The sequence below is a fragment of the Chenopodium quinoa genome, unplaced genomic scaffold (genome assembly GCF_001683475.1).
Source record: "Chenopodium quinoa cultivar QQ74 unplaced genomic scaffold, ASM168347v1, whole genome shotgun sequence".
NCBI classification, from domain to species: domain Eukaryota; kingdom Viridiplantae; phylum Streptophyta; class Magnoliopsida; order Caryophyllales; family Amaranthaceae; genus Chenopodium; species Chenopodium quinoa.
Genome location: NW_018744626.1, coordinates 4000532 through 4024440, shown reverse-complemented (window position 1 = coordinate 4024440; position 23909 = coordinate 4000532). Strand labels below are relative to the sequence as shown.

Below are 23909 nucleotides of genomic sequence, written 5' to 3'. Positions count from 1 at the left end.
ATATGTTGGCCACTTTATAATTTCAAACAGCAAATATTTTGTGGAAAAACAACTTCGATAAACTCTCAAAATCAATGTCATATTCGAGCGTCTCAATCACCCCATTTAAATTCCTTATTTATGGCGAACAAAGTCATTTACTTGTGAAAAAGGGACCCTATTTTTAGATATGAATGGCTAATATTCTACTTTTTTGCTAACCACTTGTTATATAACCTATGATGTCCACCCTTGTCAAATTATATCTCCTGTTCAACAAGTGCATTAAATTATATTTTCTACTGTTATCATAATAATAATGTTACTAAAGCATACATTATAATGTTAGCTAAATAGTGTTATTCTTTTTTTAGTATCTAAGTTTTCATCTTTCTTTTTGCAATATCACAAATGACTAGCTTCCTTTTAGTCATGAACTCTTTCTCTTTGTCACTAGCCTTGGACATGGTGGGTCGTTATATTATCCATTATATTTTCTGATAGGGAAACTCGTAAAGTTAGGAATAGCACATATAATCTATTATGTGTATAAGGACAGTTCGATCATGTGTTGTATACATACCGTGTTCATATCTTGTGGCCATAAGGAGTAAGGACAATTTAATTATGTTGGGAGTTAATATTCGAAACTTATGCAAAGTCATGTGTGAGTCGCGATAAAAATAGAGAGTTTATTACATTTTAGTTTAAGGGGTGACTCAAATTATTCAATTACTTTATAGCCTTATGAATTTGAGATTACCTAATTCAATTACTAACCATGTTTATTACTCGTGTATTTTATTTAAACCGCAATTTAACAATTGATTAATGATTTTAGACTAAAACAAGTTGACACAATGTGAATGAAAAGTGTCAATAGTTTATCAAACCTCTAATCAAGACAATTATACATAAATTCTTTCATGCATAATCAGTTCTTAGAAAGATTATAAATCCTACCTAATACAACAGCAGGATCGGATGATCTTGATCATATACATACACAACACTTAATTATGTTCTTAATTGCTATATATTTTTTTTTTCCTAAAATGCACCTAGCTTTATGTTCTACAAATGATCTGAAAAAGTATTTTCAACAAATTATTGACTAACTAAATCAAGAAAAATCAGAAATGAAACATAAAAAAGTCTAATAAAGTTGTGTACTTAGGTTTTTTTTTTTTTTTTTTTTTTTTCAAACAGAGAAGTTGTGTACTTAGTTTAAAGAAAAAAACAGTGGAAAACAATTTTTAAAAAAGGATACCAAAAAAAAAAAAAGTTTGGTAGAGCAGCCATAGAAGATTGTGTCCTTTATGGGGGAAATTTTATAGTGAAAGACAAAGATAGATCTTGGAGGCATTTCATCTGGAGGTAAGGAAAAAGGTGATAAACTGTCATTCAAGCTTCAAGCATATTGACCCCACTTATTTTGTAACTTTACCATCCATTTATTAATTTTACTTGTAATTCTCTCTATTTATATACAACCCTTGCACTAAGTTATTGCTAAGGGCCTCATACAACTTCATTTTGCTTTAAATTATCTCTTCACCTTCTCATCTTCACTCACAAAGTCTCAATTACTACTTTTTTTTTTTTTTTTTTAATCTATGGCAACCGCGATTTTCTCACCTAATTTCAAGGGTAACGAGGGTGGTGTAACCTACCCTCGAGATGTATCGTTCTCCTCGTACCTTGATACAGCCGAGAGGGACTTTGTTAGGAGTCTAGCGGAATCTATTAATAATAGTCCCTCTCCTGCTCGAGAAGTTTCCACCCCACGAGCAGTGATCGTGGGGAGGAACATTTCTCGAGCTCAAAGAAGTGGTGAATCGGATGTTTTTGGAGCCGAGAGATACTTTAATAAAAATATTGATGATGATGAAAAAGGCGGTAGGAGTCGTGTCGTTGTATCAAGAAAGGGTGGAGGTCGTGGTGGCGGGATCAATAGGCATAGGCATCATAGAAGAGAGAAAGGAGATGATTTGTTAGAAGGAACAAAATCATCAAGGAGTAATATTAGTAGTACTAGTAGCTTTAAGTCACCAACTCCAAGTCTTAAATCCGAAGGAAGTTTTAACACCCAAATTGGGTTGTTATTGCCTAAGAAACTTTTCTCCGGTTTTCAATGTAAAGGTTCTTGTTTTGACAAGAAATCCGTTTATACTACAAACACTACTTCTCATCAAAAACCTCAATCTTCTCCTAAGTCATACCAAGGGAATGAGAATGGGTATCGAAAAAGCCGGTCTTCTCATCATCAAGAACACTTTGCATTCCCTATCATAGACACGGCTTCTTTTCACTTAGATCAACCTAAGAAAACAATAGATGTGTTTGGAATTCACCAACTAGGCAAGCAAGAAATCGAACACAACCTCGAGAGGAAGCTTTCGATCCTATCATGGGACGCGATCCCAAACTCTCCTACTACTCCATTCACCATCTCATTAGCAAAGAAAACAACTAGTCCTAGTGTAAAGACCGAAGATGATGAAGATATGTGTAGTGATGCAAGCTCCGATCTTTTCGAGATTGGAAATCTTTCCGGTGTCCCCGGTAGTCAAACATCAACCCCTTATTATGCACCTAGTGAAAGGAGCATCGAATGGAGCGTGGTTACTGCTAGCGCGGCTGATAACTTCTCTTCCTTTTCTGACCTCGACGATGATCACAAAAACACCATCCATCGACAAAGAAGTCATAAGAACATCACCCTAGAAAGGAAAAAAATGCAAAGAAACTCAAATTCGGGTGGAATGTTCCTAGGGTGTACGAGTCACAAAGCCGTCGATGTTGTAAGAAACTACCATCAACCATGAATCGACATCGATTGTACCATATTGTTATTGGTGTATGCCAATATCTATAAAAATATGGTTACTTTAGTATGATTTTCGTACAATTATGTCAATGTATGGCATTGTTATGATGATTAGTAGTACATTATTTTTTACTTTAGTGATATGGTAAGATAAGATATTGTTATTATTGAATTAGAGGTATGAAATCATGTATTAGACCTACCAAAATTACTATGAGAATGATATATGATATGCATTTCTAATATCTTTATAGCAATGATGAACAAGAGCTTTATTCTTTGCTTTCTTGTTAACCAAAGTTAGAACATTTAATGGGACAAATAATGGGAACCCGGATTATTTTTTTTCTTTCATGATTTTTTATAAATTGATATTCTAGATGCACATTTGCCTAACCACATTGCCACACTACATTGGTTCTTTGCCAAAATCGTTTTATTGGCTTTTTCTTGTGTTGTCACTTTATTTTACCGATTATTGTACTCATTTCTCACACGTTCTACTAGTAGAATTTTTATTCTTCCTTTTGGTAGGCTTAGGTGGGTGGAGGTGAAGAGTCTTCAGATCTTAGTAGTACAGTTATTAATTTACCTGCTAGTATAATTTAAACTAGCAATATAACAACTAAATATGGGCGGAGGTACTGAGGTATCATTATTAGACTACTAAGCTAAAAGACATGGCGAAGTCATATGGTTTTAGCAGGGTCCCGGCCCCAATTTTCAGTGTTCAATTTTTTTCATACCCACCTCTGGAAATTTTGTGATACATGTAATAAAGTAATAACCTTGATCCTGATAATTTTTTATTCCTAGCTTCGCCCCTGCTAAAAGAGTACATTATTAACCCATGAAAAAAAAAAGTTTGAAATGTCAAATACATGTTTGTATGAAGTATAAACATGCCCTCATGAGCAATATTGTTAGCAAACAATAATAATGAAGGCGTTCGACACTTATTCCTTAGCCAATTCTAAGTGGGGATAAGTGAGGATAGGTAAGAGATGAGCCTTAATTAATTACAAGAGAAGGAATGAAGAGGGTGGGAGTGGGGGTTGGGGTGGGAGGATACAACTAAAGTACTAGTCATAATAGCTGCTAAAGAATGTCCCTAAAACGACCCACAATGCTATAGCAGCCAGATATATATTTAAGTATACTAAAAACATATCTCAAAGTCTCTTATCTACTACTCTTTATATATGTTTTTTTAATATGAATATATATTATCGTTCAATTATACTTCGTATTCTTTAAGGGTGTGCCTTGCTTTGAAAGCCATGTATGATAGCAACTAAAATCAAGCGCGGGTTGTATATTGTACGTGTACTCTAATCACTGGTTGATTTCGAAACAGGTTGGTTCAAGTGATGATTATATATATGGACCTTATTATAAACAAGTTCATAGAGTAATAAGTTGTTATAGTTACAGGTGAAAGTGATCATAGTATGTATAGAACTATAGGAGTGGTGGAAGATAAGAATTAGGATAGTGAAGTTACGTTACATTGTTTATATATGGGCCAAAGTTTGTAATACACTAGTTTCACTAATGAAGTATGTCACTGTTATCAGTAATTGTGTTTTCAGTAGTGAAGTTGTTTATGTGGAAAATTAAACGGTAAAATGTTTTTCTTAAAAAGTTTGAAAGAAACGTAGGATACCTTCTCCGTCACAATAATTGACAAACGTTTTTCTTTTGGTTGGTTCAGAAGATATAGAAATTCACGTTCTTTTGTTATTTTTTACAAATATCTCAATATACCTGAAATGAGATTAGGTTTATACTTTTTAGATTTTTGAACGGTATATATTGTAAATTCAAAAATATCTCAAAATATATAAACGGAGAAGAAAAATGAAAACCGGTCTAATAGAAACTAATAAAAACCAACAAAAATAGATAACACTCAATAATACTCGCAAATAGAATAAAGAGTCTTCATTGTTTTATGTTCAATAGATAGTGATTTGTCTTACATCTTTTCTCTCCAAAGTAGAGACATATGCTTTACCTTGTTATATTATACTTTACCAACGTTTGGTCTTAATTTGCTTAAAGATAACTACTTAAATGAAGAGATATTCAAGACATAAACAACCAGGAATGTTGTGAAGGGGCCAACTGATCTACATAATGGCAACACACCAATATATAATCTTTAGGTCTATATATAATCAAAGGCTCTATATATATTATATATGGACCACACCATAGAGGTACCACGATAATTGAATCATTCTTGGCTAAAACAATTTGATGATTTTAACAATTCAGATCAACCATCCTAATATTCATGCCTTCATAACTAGTTTGAGTGATGGAATTGTGCTATGTTGAGCCATATGGTATCCATTGTGATTCTCGATTCTCTTTATTCTACCTCTATTTCACAATAATTGATATAATTTGACTGTTTGCACTATTACTCTCGTACTTACTAGTAGTATTCTTTACGAGTGTGCCTTGCTTTGAAAACCATGATACTATATATGATAGCAACTAAAATTGAGGGCGGAGGGGCTATTTATTTTACGTGTACTCCAATCACTGGTTGATTTCGAAAAAGGTTGGTTCATGAGATGATCATAGATATATACTAGTATATATATATGGACCTTATTATAAACAAGTTCATAGAGTAATAAGTTGTTATAGTTACAGCCTTACAGGTGAAAGTGATCAGAGTATGTATAGAAGTGGTGGAAGATAAGAATTCGGAAAGAGAGGTTACATTATACTTCTATTGGTTATATAAGGGCCATAGAGTTTGTTTTTTTTTTTTTTTTTTTTTTTTTTTTTTGTGCAAATGGGCCATAGAGTTTGTAGTTGTACTACATTAGAGCTTCACTACTGAAGTAACAACAACTTCACCAGGCCGATTTCCCCCACCCCCTCTTAGGGTTGTACACCGGTCTAATATCGGATCTGAATGGACAAGGACTTGAATTATTAATTTTTAAGGACCGGACCAGAATCAATACTAGTGTATTGAGTCTTCAATTCCCTTGCTATTTCTTCCATGTGGGACTTGGAATGAAATTCCCAACAATCCTTCCCTCAGACCAAGGACCACATCATCAGTCATGGCCTTCCCTCGAACGATAAACCCGATCAGCTACCATGGTTCGCAAACCACCGGACCATGCCCACTCGCTCCAACCATGAGTTACAGGGTAACCCCACCGGTTACAGGTTCACCGCAAACCATCAGACCATGCCCACTCGCTCCAACCACGAGTTACAGGGCAACCCCATCGGTTACAGGACATCCCCTGGTCCCACCAACTTGACACCATCAAGAGGACTTTCGACACAAAGGGCACAAATCACCAAACTTCGAGGACACACGAGGAACACCCCCCACATAGTACACGGCAGCCACCCACCCCGGATCGAGCCAACCTGGCTTTATACCATTTGTTGGGCCGCCGAAGCATGCTCATTCACACACTAGTACAATATTGTCCGCTTTGGGTCAAGCCCGCACGGTTTTGTTTTTGAGCTCCTTCCCAAAAGGCCTTGTACTAGTGTATTGGGTACCACTTTATAAATAGCTCATTCCCTTGATATTTCTTTCATGTGGGACTTGGAATGAAATTCCCAACACCCCGAACCCTAAATTCAACTCCTAAATTTTTATAAACGAGTCAAAAATTCTAACCCGGCCCAACATGTTTATAAACGGATTGACCTGAACCCGACCCATTTAACCTGAATTTTTATAAAGTTATTTATAACACACTGTAACCGTTAATATTCTTAAAAAATCAAATCATTTAATACGTATTTACAATCACAATCTAATACTTGTACTCCCTTCGTTTTTAAATACTTGCTCCATTTATCCATGCGCGGATTTTTAGGAGAAATTGGATAAATGAATAAAATATGGAGATAGTGGGGTTGTTGGAAAATTAAAAAAATGTAAAAAAAAAAACAAAAACAAAAACAAAACAATAGTAGTGGAGAAAATTGGAGAAGAGTGAATGCTAGGTCCACTAGGTGAGAGAAATTTAAATATTGTAAAAACTTTCTAAATAAAGAAATGAACAAGTATTTAAAAACGGTCGCAAATGAAAAATGGGGCAAGTATTTAAAAACGGAGGGAGTGCTACTTTGTATAAATTTAGTATTACAATTTATACTTAAAGTGACATTGAGTGAGCCACCATAAAGGAGATCAGGAGAGAGAGTGAGTCTAGTAAGGATTAAAGAGTAGAGAGACTGTAAAAATGTAGAATCAATTTCATTTAGGGGTTAGATTATATTTATATGACTATGTATTGCATTGGGCTTGGCCCAGAAAAATGAATTTGCTAATGGGTTAAACAGGTCGTGATCAGGTTGACCCAACCTATATTTGACCTAAATTAGTTAAACGGGTAAGGCGGGTTATTTTCGGGTTGGGATTCTCAACCTGAACCTGACCCGCTTATTTTCAAGCCGGGTTCGGATTGACCCAATTACATAAACGGGTTTAAAATTATAATCAAAACCCATTTATTTCGGGTTGGGTTCGGGTCGATTGTCGAGTCGGGTCAGCTTTTGCCAGCTCTAATTACAAGCGATCATTTTTCTTTAAATTTTCTAAATTACTTTTGAATTTTTCACAGTACTTTTTTTTCACTTTGCTTCTTCAACTTTTATCTATAATTTTACTTTTTTCACTTAATGTATTTCATTCACTTTCTTATCATTTCTTAAATACCGTAATAAAACACAAACATGAACTATAAATTTCGAGGAGTTGAGAATTACTTTTTTACATTGACAAATTACAACACAAACACGTGAAGACGAATAGAGAGACACATGCCTCAAATTCTCCCTGAAGCACAAACTCCAAAATAACCATTTTTTTTTTCGACAACACGCACAAAATCAAGGGAAGATAATTCAGATAAACTCCAAATCTCCCAAAATAACCATATTAGTAAAACGTATCATCATTTTGGCCAACTGCTATTCTGCTAAAGAAGGTTATGCTCCCAAAATTACATTAGAAAAGTTAACTTACGTCATAAATCTAACTGTTGGCGCTGCTTAACCACTAAGTTTTAAAGTAAATTATCATTTTTAACTCTATTGGTTGTAAAAAAAAATTAAAATAAAAAACTTCACTATTTCTTTTTACTTAGGCTCTAATCTCTTCAGCCTATTTTCAGTTCAATGTATATCTTAATTTCCTTCTCTCATAAAATAATCAGTTCAGTCCAATTCAGTTAATCAGATTTGACCCTTAATTGAAATGTTTCTCTTGACATGTGCTCCTTTTTTTTTTTTTTTTTGAAAGAACGCTCAACTGCTCAAGCGAGCAGGATGACACGTACTCCTTTTTACTTGCTTTATTTTTCATTACACATATTCCGATATAAATTTGTAATTAGTAATATCTTTAAATATCAATAAGTATAAATTATAACAGTTTAAAATTAATAATCTATTTATTGAAACGATTCTAATTAATAATCTATTTTATTTGTTAAGATGGTTTGATTATCTATTTTCTCCTTAAATGTATAAGGCTTTGATGGGGAAGAGGGTGGAGGCTTTTACTTTAAGATCAGAAGCCAAGTATTTCAGTCCCAAGGCTTCAAAGCTTGATATTTTACGACATGATCTATATGGAGCTATTCCGCATGCTGATGGACTCAATATTAGTTTGGAAAGTCAGTTCTTTGGCTAATAAATCTTCAAGTTCTTTAGGCAGCCCAGGTGGTGTACTCTTGCGGTGTAGTGGGCCGTATGATCCTAGTATTGCTTGTTCTTTTATGCATCACGATACATTAAGGAAGTACAGCTTGGATGGGATTGCAGAGGTATTGCACCGATTCTATGATAATGATTTCACATGTTGTATTGTGAAATTGATTGTTTGATATATTCTTTGTTTTAAAGGAGATTGATTGTTTGAGATATCGCATGCTTTTTGGTATCATGCAGATGTTAGTAGCACTAGAGAGAGTTGAACACGAACAAGGAGCAACATATGAGGTACTCCGTAATTTTCTTAATCAAACTCATACCTCATACCTACTATATATATATATATATATATGTTATTGGGTTAATATGACAGAATTCACAGCCGTAGTAGAGCACTAGGCCCCCTTGATCAGAAGCCTAGTTTTTTTGAAAAATATTTAACCTATAATAAACAAAATACATATCTAAAATTATGGTAGACCTTTTTTTTAGTCTGCTTTGATTTCCATTCAAAAAAAAAAAAATAAAAAAAAATGAAATATGCATTTATGCATAGCTAGTAGTAAATTATCGTTCAGTAAAATTGGCTTGACTAACTATCTTCTCTGTTAAAATGTAAGGTTGTGATGAGGAAGACCATGGAAGAAGCCAATCATTTCGGTATCAAAGTTTTCAATTTTGATACACTTTATACACTCGTATTAATTTGTTTTTCGTAATTTTTTAACATGATTTTACTGACAATCACTTTTCTATTTTTTCTTATCAGAGCAACATACTTGTCATTCACTGGATTTTTTGGATATTCATTTACCAAAACAATTTGGTGTAAATGGCAATGGGGTCAAAGTTGGACTACTTGATTTTGGGCGTACAATCAAACCGTTCAAACCCAATCCAAATGAATTTTCTGCATTATATAGGTAATTAATCATTATCCCTGCAATATTTTTTCTTTTCATCAATAAATTATATTTGTATATTTATATTAGGTTGTTTTATATTTCAAATAATAGTTTCTAACTCAATAATTTAAAATTGAATTTTGGTTTTTTTTTTCTTAATAATGATGATGTATTTAACTTAAAAGAATATATTACTCACTATATAAAAGTGATAATAATTACAGTAAATAAAAATAATTTGAATGATGACGGCTAATTATGATAGACTATTATTTAGAGTCAATTTATTTAGTTATGATCTCTACACAATTGTTATGTTACTAGAGTGTTAAGACTATGCACTATAAGCAAAAATAAGTGGGCACGTATCATATATATATATTTCTTAAAATAGCTAATAAGGACATTGACAAAATTATTGTTATTATATTTCTCATAAAATATGAAACATATTCGTGGGCCCAATCATGATCTTAAGCTTTTAGTTGAATTGATCTTTTAACAATTTCTTTTGGTAATACATAAGATATGGCATATGAGTATTTTTTTTAAGGAACATGACATGAGTTTTAGCCCTATTAGGAAGAAGAATTTTGTTTTTCTTTTCTTTTCTTTTCCGTGGAAGAAAATCATGGTCTTATAGATTTTACTTTCAATTATTTCATCCCTCTTAATCTCTTTCAATAGATTTATAACTAAAGTCCAAGGAACTTGATAAAACATTCTATAAGATGGTTTATAACTTTTAATAATGTTTTCTAATAAGATTCTAATTAGACCTGGTAAACGAGTCGTTCAAGTCGGGTACGATTCGCATCAATTCGAGTTGGGTCAATTTCGGGTCGGGGTCGGATCGGGTTGGGTCAATTCGGGTTTCGGGTCAATGGTAATTTGGGTCGGGTCAGGTATCGGGTCAACACTTCGGGTTGGGTTGAGTTCCAAACAAGTCATTTAGGGTCGGGTCAATCTTCGAGTTCAATTAACGGGTCAAATTCGAGTTGGGTTGAGTTCGGGTCGGGTCAATTCGGATCAGGTCAATCTTCGTCTATGTCGATGTAAAAATTTGACCAATAACATATGTATTATAATTATCAATAAGTATAAAATATAACAATTGAATATTAATAATATATTCATTAGACATTTTCAACATTACTATATACACAAGTAGAGGTGTCAAAACCGAACCGACCCGAAAAAAATTATCCGTTTTGAACTGTAACCAATCTGATTGATCCGAGAAATTCAAGACCCAAACCTGATCTGGAACCTCAACATAACCCGAATCCGAACTTGACCCAATCTGAACTTAACCCAGCACCGATTTGATCCGACCTGAACTCAACCTGAATCCGATTTGACCTGACCTGAACTCAAACCGAACCGATTTGACCCGACCCGAGCACAACTCGATCTAATCCGATTTGTTTTGACCCGAATTGATATTAACCCGACCGGAGTTTAACTCGATTTGACTTTACCCGATCTGAATTAAACCCGACCATAATTAATTATTGACCTTTTTATTCAAGTTATTATACTACAATATTTACTAATTATTAATAAGTTAACTATTTTCTTTATGTACATACCAATTATATAAAATTACTTTCTAAGCTTTATATTCGTCTCATCTAAAATTTGCTACAAATAATTTGTAATACTTGAACATTAAAACCTCTACTTTCAACTCGATCAAAAAATGATACATGAATTGTAACACCCCCAAATCTCCCTCTACGTAATTACTAAACTTATACGTATACAAATACCGTAGAGATAGACTTGGGCGTATTACCGCCACGTGAAAACGTAAGGCTTTATAAATTACTCAAATTGCAGGGAAAAATAACTAACTTTTATCTATAATATGAATAACCATAATAACTGTTTCAAAATAAACCAATAAAAACTTGTCTATACATAAATAAAATTAATTCCTAACTATATGATCCCAATCCCGACTCTAGTATGCGCACGAACAACTTCACACCTGAAATCAGGACGGCTTATCAAAATGGTAAACAGGGCGAACCAAAACAAAAAGGAAAACAGATTAGCAAAATATGCTAAGTACGAAAAGTACGTGCAAGATAGTGTAAACTCAAATTATTTGCAATCATTCTTTTAAAACCAATTCCAATAATTAATCCAATAAATTAAAAACTCATTATTCCAAAACCGATTCCAATGATTCAATATTCAAAATAATAGTTAATAAAACCAATTCCTTTTAATCCAATTCCTCACCCAAGTGTGCACACCCCCAAACTAGTCTCTTTATATTACAAGGCTATTCTTGAGGAAAGACCCGGTCATACAAAGTCCAAGGCCTTATCAATAAACCAAATCCGCATAGTGGGATTACTAACATGCTTATAAAGCATTTAATGGTTCAATGAATCCTTTTAATATCCAATAGTCCCAATATTACTCAAACACAATAAGTAATCCAAACCATTTAAAACATGATAAAAAAAAAATCAATCATTCAAATACTTATATTAAAATAAATACCTTCAAACCAGTTACTTTCAAAGGTATCTAGCCACCTAAACGTACCTTAATCCTTGCTAGAAAAACCACACAAAAAGAACCTCAAGAACCTTGATTGAACACACCCTACAAATAAATATAACTTTAATCAATATAAGGTTAACAAATAATCACAAATAATTAAAACCTCCCAACTATATGTACATGAACCTTTCAAAATATGATTAAAACTAATCATGATATTTATTTAATAATAATAATAACAATAACAATAACAATAACAATAACAATAACAATAACAATAACAATAACAATAACAATAATTGAATAAGTGAAGAGAATAAGAAAAGATAAGAAACCAAGGAAAAGAGAAGAATTGGATTTGCGTTGGAAAGAATAGGCAGAACTTGCAGAGGCTATAACTCCTTCGATTTAACTCTGAATTGGGTGATTCTTGAGCCTAACCTCAAGCATTTTTCGCGAGGAACAATCTTCAGTGAAACGCCAATACCCAAAAACTGACCAGAAGTGCCCGAAAATTGGCTTCAAAGATAAACGGGATGATTTGTGTAAAAAGAGGAGAAGAAAAGTAGAGAATTGGTGTGAATAAATGGGAAGAATTAGGGGTCTATTTATAGTGTTGAGGGTGTAGAAAGGATAGAGCTTAAGGTGTGATATGATTACTAGAAAATGTGATAAGTTTTTAGGGTTGTTAAGGTACTTGAATCAAATTAAGTCTAGATTAATAGTTGGGTTAAAAGATAAGAAAATTTAAATGGATATACATATGGTTGGGAGAAGAAAGATAGGAACAAAATGAGATAGTGAAGAAGATAATTAGAGGTTAATTTAAAATATAATAATTAACAAACTAAAGTGATAACAATCACTCTTCAAAACATGATCAAATCACGTTTCACAATTATTTTTATTTATTTTTCTCTTGAAATAGTTAGTATAATAAAATATGGACCGACCTTGGAAAAGATAATTAAACCTATATTATTAATTTAGAAATCCGAAAATAATTAATTATTTAAATGATTAAATACTTATATTTGGCGCCAAAATTCAAATATTATTTGGCTCCTATTAATGAATTTACTAAAATACCCTTTTTATAAAATAATTCATAATTAATTAATTAGAAAATACGTATGAAAATACGGGGTATTACATGAATGACTTGATATTGACCCAAGAATAAGGTAAAAACTCAATAATAACTCTAGTTTAAAAATAACCTTATTGAGATATGTATTGGGTAATCTCGATTAAAATTCAACCAAACACAAAAAGGATTTGAATCAAAATTGACCAATTAATGAATCATAGGATCAACCTTATCATCCGAATCGAACTTAACCGAACTGAAATCATCTATCCAAACTGAAATCATCCCGACCCAAATTCATCCAACCCAAAATTAACCCGGTTAAACCCGTTTTGAACCCAATCCGAATTTATCCAAACCACACATGAAACAATCTGGAGTTGACCCGACCCATATCCGACCCCGACTCGACAGACCATGACCCGAATTTGACTCGATTTGATCCGAGATAAAATAATAATTTTGACCCGAACAGACCCGACCCGAATAGACCCGACCCAAACTCCATTCGGTTATCCAAATTGACACCTCTTTACACAAGACGTACTGTATTGTGATCACTATCATTGAATTGGTCAAAATTCAAACTACTCCCTCCGTGTTTTTTTTTAAATGTTACAGTTTGACCAGCACATAGTTTTAGGCAATTTAATTGACTTAAATAAAATAAGAGGTAAATGGGGTATTTGGAGTATTAAAAAATTGTGAAAGAAAGATAGTGGGGTTAATAATTTATTGAAAAATAATGAATGTAAGAGGAAAGATATAATAAAAAAGTAATAGTGGGTTTGGGTGGGGATCATGAGATGAGAAAGATGTAATATAATATATATATATATATATATATATATATATATATATGTTTGATCCAAATGAGGTTACAAAGACCAAGGAAAGAAAAGAAACAAAACAAGAAAAAGAAAGCAGCAAAACGAAAAAACAAAAACCAACTACTCAACTAGCGAGGGAGGAATTAGACGAGGCATAGCCACGCCCCTAATATCCTCTTCTAAAATACGACCAAGCTCCGTCGGAGCATCATTAAAGAATACTAATTGAGAGTCCTGAATTACTTCGTGGTTGGCCAACCAATCCGCCGCTCGATTGCCTTCATGATACACATGTTTGATTTTAACTTCCCATCTATCATCCTCTATAAGCTTCTGGCAGAAAATGATATCTTGCATACATTCTCCCCTCCTCACCATAAAAAGGTTAGGAGTTTAATAGATAATAAATGTTCAATGGCTTGTAGATCTATGCAACTTTTTCATTTTGTAGTTCAATGTAACAGGTTCTTTATAGTGCCAGTGCAAGTGTTCGTTACAAGAGTAAGGTAGCACGAAAAAGCACCTCAAAAAAGTGGACGAATGTGCGGAATGCTGGGTCTTTGTACCCAGATGATTTCAAAGGGGAGAAAGCAAGTGGTAGATCTATCTACCCAGATGAATGTAAAGGGGAGAAGGCAATGGAATATACTGGTGAAGAAAACATGGTAGTGATGAACAGTTATGATGTGTCATCCTTCAAAATGGATATGCTGAAGAGGTTTTTGGAACAATATTTCTCTGTTTTTATAACAGGAATTAATTTTTTTTTGGCCATATTTTTAGGTGGCTGGGAGGAGGATATACATGCAGACAAGGGAATTATTTATAAACACTCCATGAAGTAAACCCTACCTAGTTTTGGCGGGGGAATTGCATTTTGGAGGGAGTTACCAAAATGTTTTCTTTTTTCGAGTGCACATGTTTGACCTTAGTTTGTGGTGAAAGAAAAATGGTGGGTTTTTGTCCTTACATGTATTCAGTGTCCTTACATGGATAGTATAGTCCATTATATGATATAAATTTTATTTAATAATGTGCAATTATGGCTAATAAGAGGGTTTCATTGTTTAATTGTTTATAAACCGATAACAACAACACTACCTCGTAAGCCATTATTTAATACTAGATTTTCCCATGTCACCAATGAGATTTGATAGTCAAATAAAGGTTAAGCCACAATGATGATTTACGATTCACGATTCTGACATTATTTCACTTTTTATTTAATTTTTTATTTTAATGATACATTTTCAAGAAAAATTTAAAATATTTAATGATCATTTTTCACTAACACTAACTAAAACTAATTTTGTTTATAGTCAATTAAAGGTTAAGCCACTTGTTGCTTACATTTAGCATTTAAAAAAACTAAGATCAATCACACACCGCAATTAATCACAATCATATTACTAAACGAGTCAAGACATAAGAAGGCTATTCATAAGCAAGTTTTAGCAACAAAAGACACAACACAATAAGTTCTAACATACTTTAATGTCTACCATAATAATTTAGAATAATCCTAGCATTGATTAAGCATAACTATTTAAAGTAATCCTTGCATTGATTAAGCACCACCCCCCGTCTTCATCTAGCACCACCCTTCATCATGGATTGAAGGGTCATCATCGAGGCCGGAATTCACTAACCATGCCCCAATGTAATCATAATCGTCATCACTCTCATCCTCGGGCCTACCTTCGCTGTCACTGTCTCTGTTCCGTAACCAAACCGTTGGATCAGTTGCGGGACCCGGCTGATTTTATGTTCAAAATACAAAATAAGGCAATTAGTAAACATAGATTTGTAACCCTAATACTCATTCAGATTCGCAGAGTTGTTGTGCATTTAAGTGACATGAACATAGTAAAAGCACATATTTGACTAAAATTTATTTAATAAATCTTACAATTTACAATCTGATTGATAATTATACCACTAAGTTACAAACCCTAAAATTCAAACTCTTAGTGAGGAATTAATTCATATGGATTTTCAATCATAGTGGAATGAAACACTAGGGGCCCATACCTAATTAATAATGATACCCGATTTTGGTCGAGTACATACTTTGAAGGAATTTCAAACACCCGATTTTGGTCATAAACTCGAATGATATGACGACAAAGAATACCAAAGGTTTCGAACTTGCAGCAATCACAGGACACGTCCTTCGTAACTGTGTTGTAAAGGACACAATAGAATCGTCTCCTGTCAGTTATCTCTTCTTCGCTCTTCCCTTCTGGGATGATCCAAACCCGATCTTCCAGTAGGTATTGAAACATGTTCCCTTCAAGCACACGCTCCTCCCTCCCAGAGCAATGCATAAGTCTACAACACTCTATTTGAATCTCCTGGAATTTAGTGTCGGTGTAGATGTCCCGAAAGAATTGTTCTACAAAAAAACCACTCACGAGCCGCCTCAAATATTTGCCACAGCGAGCATCCGCATCAGTTTCAGCTTTAACACGCCTTCCCATTACCCTAGTGTACTTATCTGGGAATTCGTAAAGCTTTGTCTTCCTATTCACAAACCCGTCAAAGAAACTATTTATGCTTTCGACCCTCTGTGTTGTCTTCATCCCGGCCCAGAAGTGTTCTTTCATAAAAGCTGGGACCCACATGTGCCGTTCCTCAAACAAATCAGCTAACCAGTCATTATCCTCCAGTTCAAAATGCTTGATAAAGTTTATCCAACGACGCTCAAACTCAGCAACTGTAAAGCTCTCATACACAAGAGCCTTTAGAGGGCTCTTAAAGTCATGGTAGCTGCATCAATTACAAAACTTGTTACTCACTTGACAGTTGTCTAATCCTACCAGGTAAACAAACACAAAAAAAAGACTTCCTCACAATTACACATAAGGTTGAAAAAAACATATCTAATGCAGGTCATTCCACAGCTACATACTAGGAAAGATCTGCATTTAATGATGATGTATCTAAAAAATGTACAAGTTTATTATCATGAAAAAGTTACAAGTACATATCTTAAATAGCATAAAAAGTAAATTACATGACTTGAAAATGTAAACCTCTGTTTTTGAGGGATGACAAATATGAAAATGACACTGAATATTTATATTTTACAAAATGCACATAATCAAGACAAAGGGTAAAGTTTAGCTGTAATGACTTCAGTACACACCAGTACCACAGAACAATAGTCAGAGGTATATGTCATAACTTACATCAAGTTAGAACAACCTTTACACAGCAGCAACAAGCTATGCGTTATATAATTGCAGCGGTAAGAAAAAATATAATTGCATTTTCCAAGTTAACACAGCAGCAATCAGCAAAACAGCAGCAGAGAACTTACTGTTCACATTTTCCAAGCTTATCCGGGATTTTCTTCATTATGTGCCAAATGCACCAACGATGTCGAGCATTCGGCATTACTTGAGCTAAAGGCTTGCGCATAACAGCTGCTTGATCTGTCAAAATTGCCCCGGGTTGTTTATTGCCCATACAAGAAATCCATTGCCTAAATACCCAACCGAATGTGTCACAATCTTCATGTGATACAAGGGCGCAGCCCAACAATATAGACTGGCCATGGTGGTTAACCCCTACGAAGTTGGCAAAGGGTAGGGCGTACGAATTTGTTAGATAAGTTGCATCAAAACAAACAACATCCCCAAAATCTTCGTATGCCACCCTACTTCGGGCGTCCACCCACAATACATCCTTGAGTCGGCCCTCTTCATCTAAGCGGTGTGCATGATAGAAGTTCTGATTATCCTCTTGCATACGATCAAAGTATGCCATCATTGCAGCCGCATCACCACCTTCCATTTTCAGCCGTTTTTCCTTAGATACTTCATGCTCAAGGTCCTTAACACTAGGAAGGTTATCATCCCCGGTCTCCGTAGCCATACACCCATGAATTTGCCTTACAGAGACACCTTCTTCATAGAAATTCAAAAGTTTCTTCTTCACATTTGACGTGTAATTCTTCATTCGATATTCCTTAACCAACTTAGCATCACTCGGCTTAGGGGTGTGGTTATCATGCTCATTTTGCAATTTCCTAATAACCCACAGCCCATCACTATCAACCCCGGCATATAACATGGCACCACACTCGCATTTCTTGGAGGTCCTTTTCGCCCGCTGCATGATATCTTCCCCTATTTCACCGTTAACAATCCCTCCCGTGCCACATAATTCCATTAGCTTTGCCCTTTTCTTGGCCTCCCTCCTTGCCCTCATATCAGGTGGACCCCAACACTCACACCTCCAAGTGGCCCCTCTCCGCTCCTTGTCCTTCTTCGAAAATGATGATGCAACACGGGTAACCCCAAAACCTTTCTACTTAGCATACTCTTTGTAGTAGCTTTATACATCTTCAAAGGATTTGAAGACCATCCCTAACCTAGGTGACTCAACAGAAATGTACATGCAAACCTGATTTGTTGATACAATGGTCTCCACCGTTTCAACAGTTTTAATCGGTGACAGGGAAGCTAGTCTCTCAGCTGAGTTGGGAATCTTCAGTGACATACAGTTCAGAGAGGGTAGACCATTAGGCTCACCTCCAGAAGAAATCACTTGCCCCCCACCAACACTATATGCTATGCCAACAGGCTCACCCATTTCACCAGATTCAAAACCACAATCCATAATAGCACCTGCAATATGTTCCCTCATTTTGCATCATACATCAGTAGTGAAGTTCCCTAAAATTAGACTCCTAAAACCAGCAATAGACATACATCTATAGTCAACATGATAGGGGTAATAACACTACAGACCCACCTAAACAAGAGAAAATACCACATAATTCCAGCACTGACTAAAGGATTCATAAACATACAAATGACTACTCATGCCAGAAGCAATCAACAACACCAAGGAAAACAACTAGCAGGAATCTCCTCCAATCAATAATACCAACCAATCAACAAAATCAAGAACAGAACTTGCAGCAATCCTCACTTACATAGTTCCTGTTACTAATTCATAATTCCATTTCCTATTTCATATCAAAAACAAACTAAATTTTTCATTACACAATTAACATCACACCAACAGTATCCAAGTACACACTTTTCTTCACCAATTGCGTTACCCCATCTCAACAATTGCAAAAATCAAATGAAATCCAATTATTTTAGAAAACTACAAATTCAATTTTGCAATTATAAAGGATAAAATTCAATACAATCAACTACATTATAAATTAAATTCTAAAAATGCAATATCCCACCTCATCGAATGCAAAATTTAAAAAGAATTGATTGATTAGCAAATACTAGGGTTTTCAAGCTATAGAGTTTACCAGTCAGCTGGAGCTTCAGAACACCAAGAACGCACTTTCAGGTTGGGTTGAGAACTCCACTCATCAAATTTGTAAGTCGCTCACTCACGCGCTGAGACAAAGGGAGTACCAGCTCGAAAAAGGAAAAATGGAGAAGAGGTCAAAGAAGGGGAAGATTGCTGAAGCTCTTCTCCAGATTACTCGATAACGGGTTCTTTTGATTCCCAAGTGTCAAGACAAAACGGGATTGAAACAGCGTTAACTTTGGACCAACGACGCAAGTTTTCTGCCATGTCAGCTTCAAACACCAAAAACATTAAAATATTGCGAGTTGTTACAATAATAACGAGAATGCCATCATATTAACATATAACGTTAATATTACATATTAACTGGGGGAAGCTCGGGGAGTGCGCTTCAATGGAGAATTGGGAAATAGGGAGAATGAAAGGACATATCACATATGGGTTCATGCGTCTTTTATAAAGTCCGTATAATTATGGCCTAACGTAGAGGTGATCAGAAATCGGGTTGGACCAGGCCCATGCATACAATCTTGTGTCCAAAATGGCAAAATAGTGTCAGGCTTCTTGGGTTAAACCATTAAAGCGGACAATTCAGGCCTTTTTTTTTGTTGGGTTTTGAACTTAATAACACTTGTTTTCTCTCAAAAAACTTGTTTAATTCAACTTATTTTTACTCGTACTTATTTCAGAAAAATAAATTCATATCAGATTAAATATTTTCAGGTCAGGTCAGATCAGATCAGAAAGTACAAATCATATTATTGTTTTATATGCGGTTTTTATCGCTAAATATCTCTAATATTGTAATAAAAAATTATGAAATTACATATTAATAAAAATACACATTATTACTTGTTTAAAAAAAATACACATTATTACAAATCTAACAACACCTCACATGATATATTGTTTCCTTACTGACTATCGTACATTAAAAGTCAAAGTTTGGTCAAATCATATCATATCAGATCAGATCAGACCAGACCAGACCAGATCACATAAGTTCATATCATATCAGACTAAATCAAATAAGTTCATATAAGCAAAAATAAGGTGAACTAAAAAACCCTAAATCATCTTTGGCATTGCCCAAACCCACACTTTTTCGAGTCGGGTCATTGACGATCACTGAACAATTGTCACTACCTTATAGGTAATTATAAGTTTCTCTTATTGATAAACAAAAGATGGTACTCCATATTTTAAAGAATACTCCATATGTTTTATCATTTTGAATTTTTTTAAGGGAATCATTTTGAATATTATAATTGAAATAAATATTGTAAAATTCATATGTTAACTAACATTATCTCTTGCGCGTCAATTCTTCTTCTTCCATTCTCTTTCCCCCATCAATAGCATTCAAAGACCTTTAATGGAGATATCACATTTCCAATGTAGAAATTGAAACTCACAAGCATCTTCATGGAGGAAGAAAACAATCTCTACCCTTTGTGGTTCACTATAAACTTATTTCTCCATTTTCTTAGGATTTTCACTGATGGTGATAAAAATGATGATTCATCACGAGTAGATGACAAAGAAGATGAAGATGAAAAGAAGATGAAAACAAAGGAGGACTATGAAGATGGTAGTTCACGAGCAAAGACACAAAAAAAAATACAAAGGAGTAAGAAGACGGAGGACGAAGAATGAGAAAAATATACTCCATCTGTTTTTTTATAAGATATTACTATTTTCGTCCATTTTTAGTATAAGCTAGAGTTCCATTTTTAGATATCTTTTACAATTTAATAATATATCTTCACCCACTAATATGTGACTCTTTCTTACTTTATTATTTCTCACTCTTCCAATGGTTTTCATTCCCTTGCATCACATTCCAAAAAAAAAGTACGTACGTGAAATCTAAGGATTCAAATTGAACAATTACGCATAAATAACAATTACAAATTACAATTACATATATATATATTTTATTTTATTTTTTTTGCTGCTCACGAGGGGCCAAGCCCGGGGAAATAAAAAAGACTAAACAGAAATAAAACGTGGCAAAGCCACTCCTACAATGTCTTCATGCAAGATACGTCCTAACTCGATAGAAGGGAATTGAATCAACTCTATTTTGTTGTTTTGGACGATACCTTGATTTGCTAGCCAATCCGCAGCTCTGTTTGCTTCTCTGTAGATGTGAATAAGTTGCACTTTCTAATTACCTTCTTCAATTAGCTTCTTGCAATTCTGAATGATGTGAAAACCCTGTCCTCGATGAACCTCTTCATTGTTTAAAGCTGCCAGAACACTCTAACTGTCCATTTGGACTTGTATTTTAGCAGCCCTAATCCTTTTTGCTAACTGTAAGTCATATTCAACAGCATTTAGTTCAACCATAAAAGTATTGCAAGCTCCTATCTTGATAGAGAAACCATGGAGGAGCTACCCTGTGCTATCCCGAATTAATCCCCCTCCACCTGCAGGCCCCAAAGCTCCCTTGGCAGCCCCATCAGTGTTTAAGGCTAGCCAGCCTGATGGTGGAGCTTACCATTTGATATATGCCTCCCTTCTTGCAGCCACAGGCCTTTGCACATTAGTAGCATCATCCCCCAAGATTCTCCAAACCTCCTCAAATCTGGCGAGCAAAAATTGATTGATATCAAAAGGGATTTCCTGAGTACTATAAAAAACCACATTGTTTCTCCAACGCCAAATCCACCAAATAGTAATAGTGAAGTAAGTTGGCCAAATCTCCAAAGAAAGATCATTCCTACTCTAAACTCTGATATTAGTTGCAATCCATTGCCTCAAATTGCCTTGAAAAAATGATGGTGAATGGGCAGGACCACCCACCTGCCTCCAAACCTCCCTTGCAGCCTTACAGTCACGCACAGCATGTAAGGTTGTCTCCTCATGTGTGCTGCAAGTCTTGAACCAAGGGTCATTAGTAATGCTTCTTTTGAACCTATTTGCATTAGTCATAATACGGTCGTGCATAACAAGCCAAATAAAGACCATTGCGAGTTGCCGAGCCTTCAATTTCCAGATCAAATTCCAAGTGTTGTCATTAGCCAAATTGTCATCTTTTCTGATAATTTCCATAGCAGATTTGATAGAGAATTTGCCATGATTCGAGCCACCCCAATACATCAAAGCACCCATACTTGGATCTTTTCAAAGCGCATGTGCTTCAATCAATTGGAGTATGTCTGTTGGTAGCAGGTCAGCGAAGACCTCCCACTTCCAGCCACTTTCCTCATCCCAGAGCTCCTCAACGATAGCACCATCAATTTGATCAGGTATATTACTAATAGCAGCAGCACGGAGAGGACCAGCCATTACCCAATTATGATCCAAGAATAATGTTGTAGCTCCATTGTTTACTGCCACCCTTAAACCTTCACTAGTAGAAAAATTGAAAAAGGCACCGCTCAATGGCCACCGGTTTTTGAAAACCGGTGGCTTAATAAATTGGCGGGATGAGGCAAAACCACATTGCCACCGGTTCAAACCAAACCCGTGGCAATAATGATAAAGGCCACCGGTTTTGAACCGGTGGCAATAACTAATTATATTAAAAAAAAATCGCGTCTTTCCTCCCTCTTTTCTTCCTTCTCTTTCCTCTTTCTTTTTCCTGTTTCATTTACAAATTCACCGCTAAATCGACTAAGTTCACTCTCCAACGAACCCTACCATCACAAAGCCACCGCCACCGCACCACCCTCCACCACCTCTGCGCACCCTCTCCACCACCTGTTCGCACCAATTTCGTGGCAGTCCTGCTCGCCCTCGCCGCAAGAAACAACGACCTTCTCCCTCATCAGCCCTGCTCCATCGAGACAACAGCCCTGCTCCACCGCCACCGCACCACCCTCCACCACCACCACCTTTGCGCACCCCCTCCACCACCTGTTCGCACCAATTTCGCGGCAGCCCTGCTCGCCCTCGCCGCAAGAAGCAGCGACCATCTCTTCTCCCTCATCAGCCCTGCTCCATCAAGACAGCAGCCCTGCTCGCCCTCGCCGCCGCGCCACTGTGCCACGCCGCCGCTCAACACTGCGGTCCCTCCACCACCGACCATCTCTTCTCCTTTTCCACCTCCACCTATGGTTAGTTTTAATTTATTTTGCATTTTGAACAATGTTTAGGCAAATTAAATTTTAAGTTTTGAATATAGTTTACCCTAATTTTTCTGGATTTTAGGTTGTTTTATTTGAATGCCTTTAAGTTTTGTATACCGAAAACAAGACGCATGAGACGATCAGTCATATAGGTGCACATTGATGAACTTTGGGTTGTGGCCTTTCAAAAATTCATGGTTGTTTTATTTGGATTGGAAAGGAGAATATTGTGAGGATAAAGACTGATGCTTGGTCCACGGATCTGCAACAATTGCTGTATCAGACAATTTTGTCAATTTCTGGAACTAATTTTACCTGAGTTACAATGACCCTTTTATGTATTGGTCAATACAAAGCCACCAAGCCAATTTTGTCAAATGAACCTTTTATGACCTTGTTACTTATTTGAATTTTCATAAGTTTTAATGGGTAATTTTTATTAAATTAGAGATTATTAGTAACCTTGTTACTTAATTAGGTGAATTTTGGTAGTATGTTTTAATGTGTAATTATTAATTGGTATGTTTTAATGTGTAATTTTAGGTTGTTTTATAGTTCTTGACAAAATTACTAACTTTTATTTTGTTGTTTTATTTTTTTATTTTTGTAGATTCATATGTAGTGAAGCACAAGTTTATTAGCTATTCAAGTGGGAAGTTCGAGACATTACATCCATTA

General features: G+C 35.1%; 2 protein-coding genes across 3 annotated transcripts; one reads left to right on the top strand and one right to left on the bottom strand.

Moving 5' to 3' along the window:
- Window positions 1-1187: 1187 nt before the first annotated feature.
- LOC110700574 (protein PHYTOCHROME KINASE SUBSTRATE 3-like) lies at window positions 1188-3266 on the top strand. The gene has a single exon (XM_021878131.1). The coding sequence runs from the start codon at window positions 1596-1598 to the stop codon at window positions 2805-2807; it is 1212 nt and encodes a 403-aa protein (XP_021733823.1). The 5' UTR covers window positions 1188-1595; the 3' UTR covers window positions 2808-3266.
- Window positions 3267-15738: 12472 nt separating this feature from the next.
- LOC110700573 (protein FAR-RED IMPAIRED RESPONSE 1-like) lies at window positions 15739-19280 on the bottom strand. 2 transcript variants are annotated; one of them, XM_021878129.1, is made up of 3 exons: window positions 19151-19280; window positions 17189-18500; window positions 15739-16635 (listed from the first exon to the last, which is right to left on the bottom strand). In XM_021878129.1, the coding sequence occupies exons 2-3, from the start codon at window positions 18079-18081 to the stop codon at window positions 15834-15836; spliced, it is 1695 nt and encodes a 564-aa protein (XP_021733821.1). In that variant the 5' UTR covers window positions 18082-18500; window positions 19151-19280; the 3' UTR covers window positions 15739-15833. The 2 variants fall into 2 exon arrangements, with proteins under 2 accessions (XP_021733821.1, XP_021733822.1); XM_021878130.1 differs by lacking the exon at window positions 19151-19280 and having other exon boundaries at window positions 17189-19136.
- Between the last annotated feature and the right edge of the window lie 4629 nt (window positions 19281-23909).

Excerpts from the sequence above, each read along its gene's own strand:
- LOC110700574 (XM_021878131.1), top strand. The coding sequence starts at position 1,596 with ATGGCAACCGCGATTTTCTCACCTAATTTCAAGGGTAACGAGGGTGGT.
- LOC110700573 (XM_021878129.1), bottom strand. The coding sequence starts at position 18,081 with ATGAGGGCAAGGAGGGAGGCCAAGAAAAGGGCAAAGCTAATGGAATTA. Across the intron at positions 16,636-17,188 it reads AAGCTTGGAAAATGTGAACA|CTACCATGACTTTAAGAGCC; the intron begins GTAAGTTCTCTG and ends TAATTGATGCAG.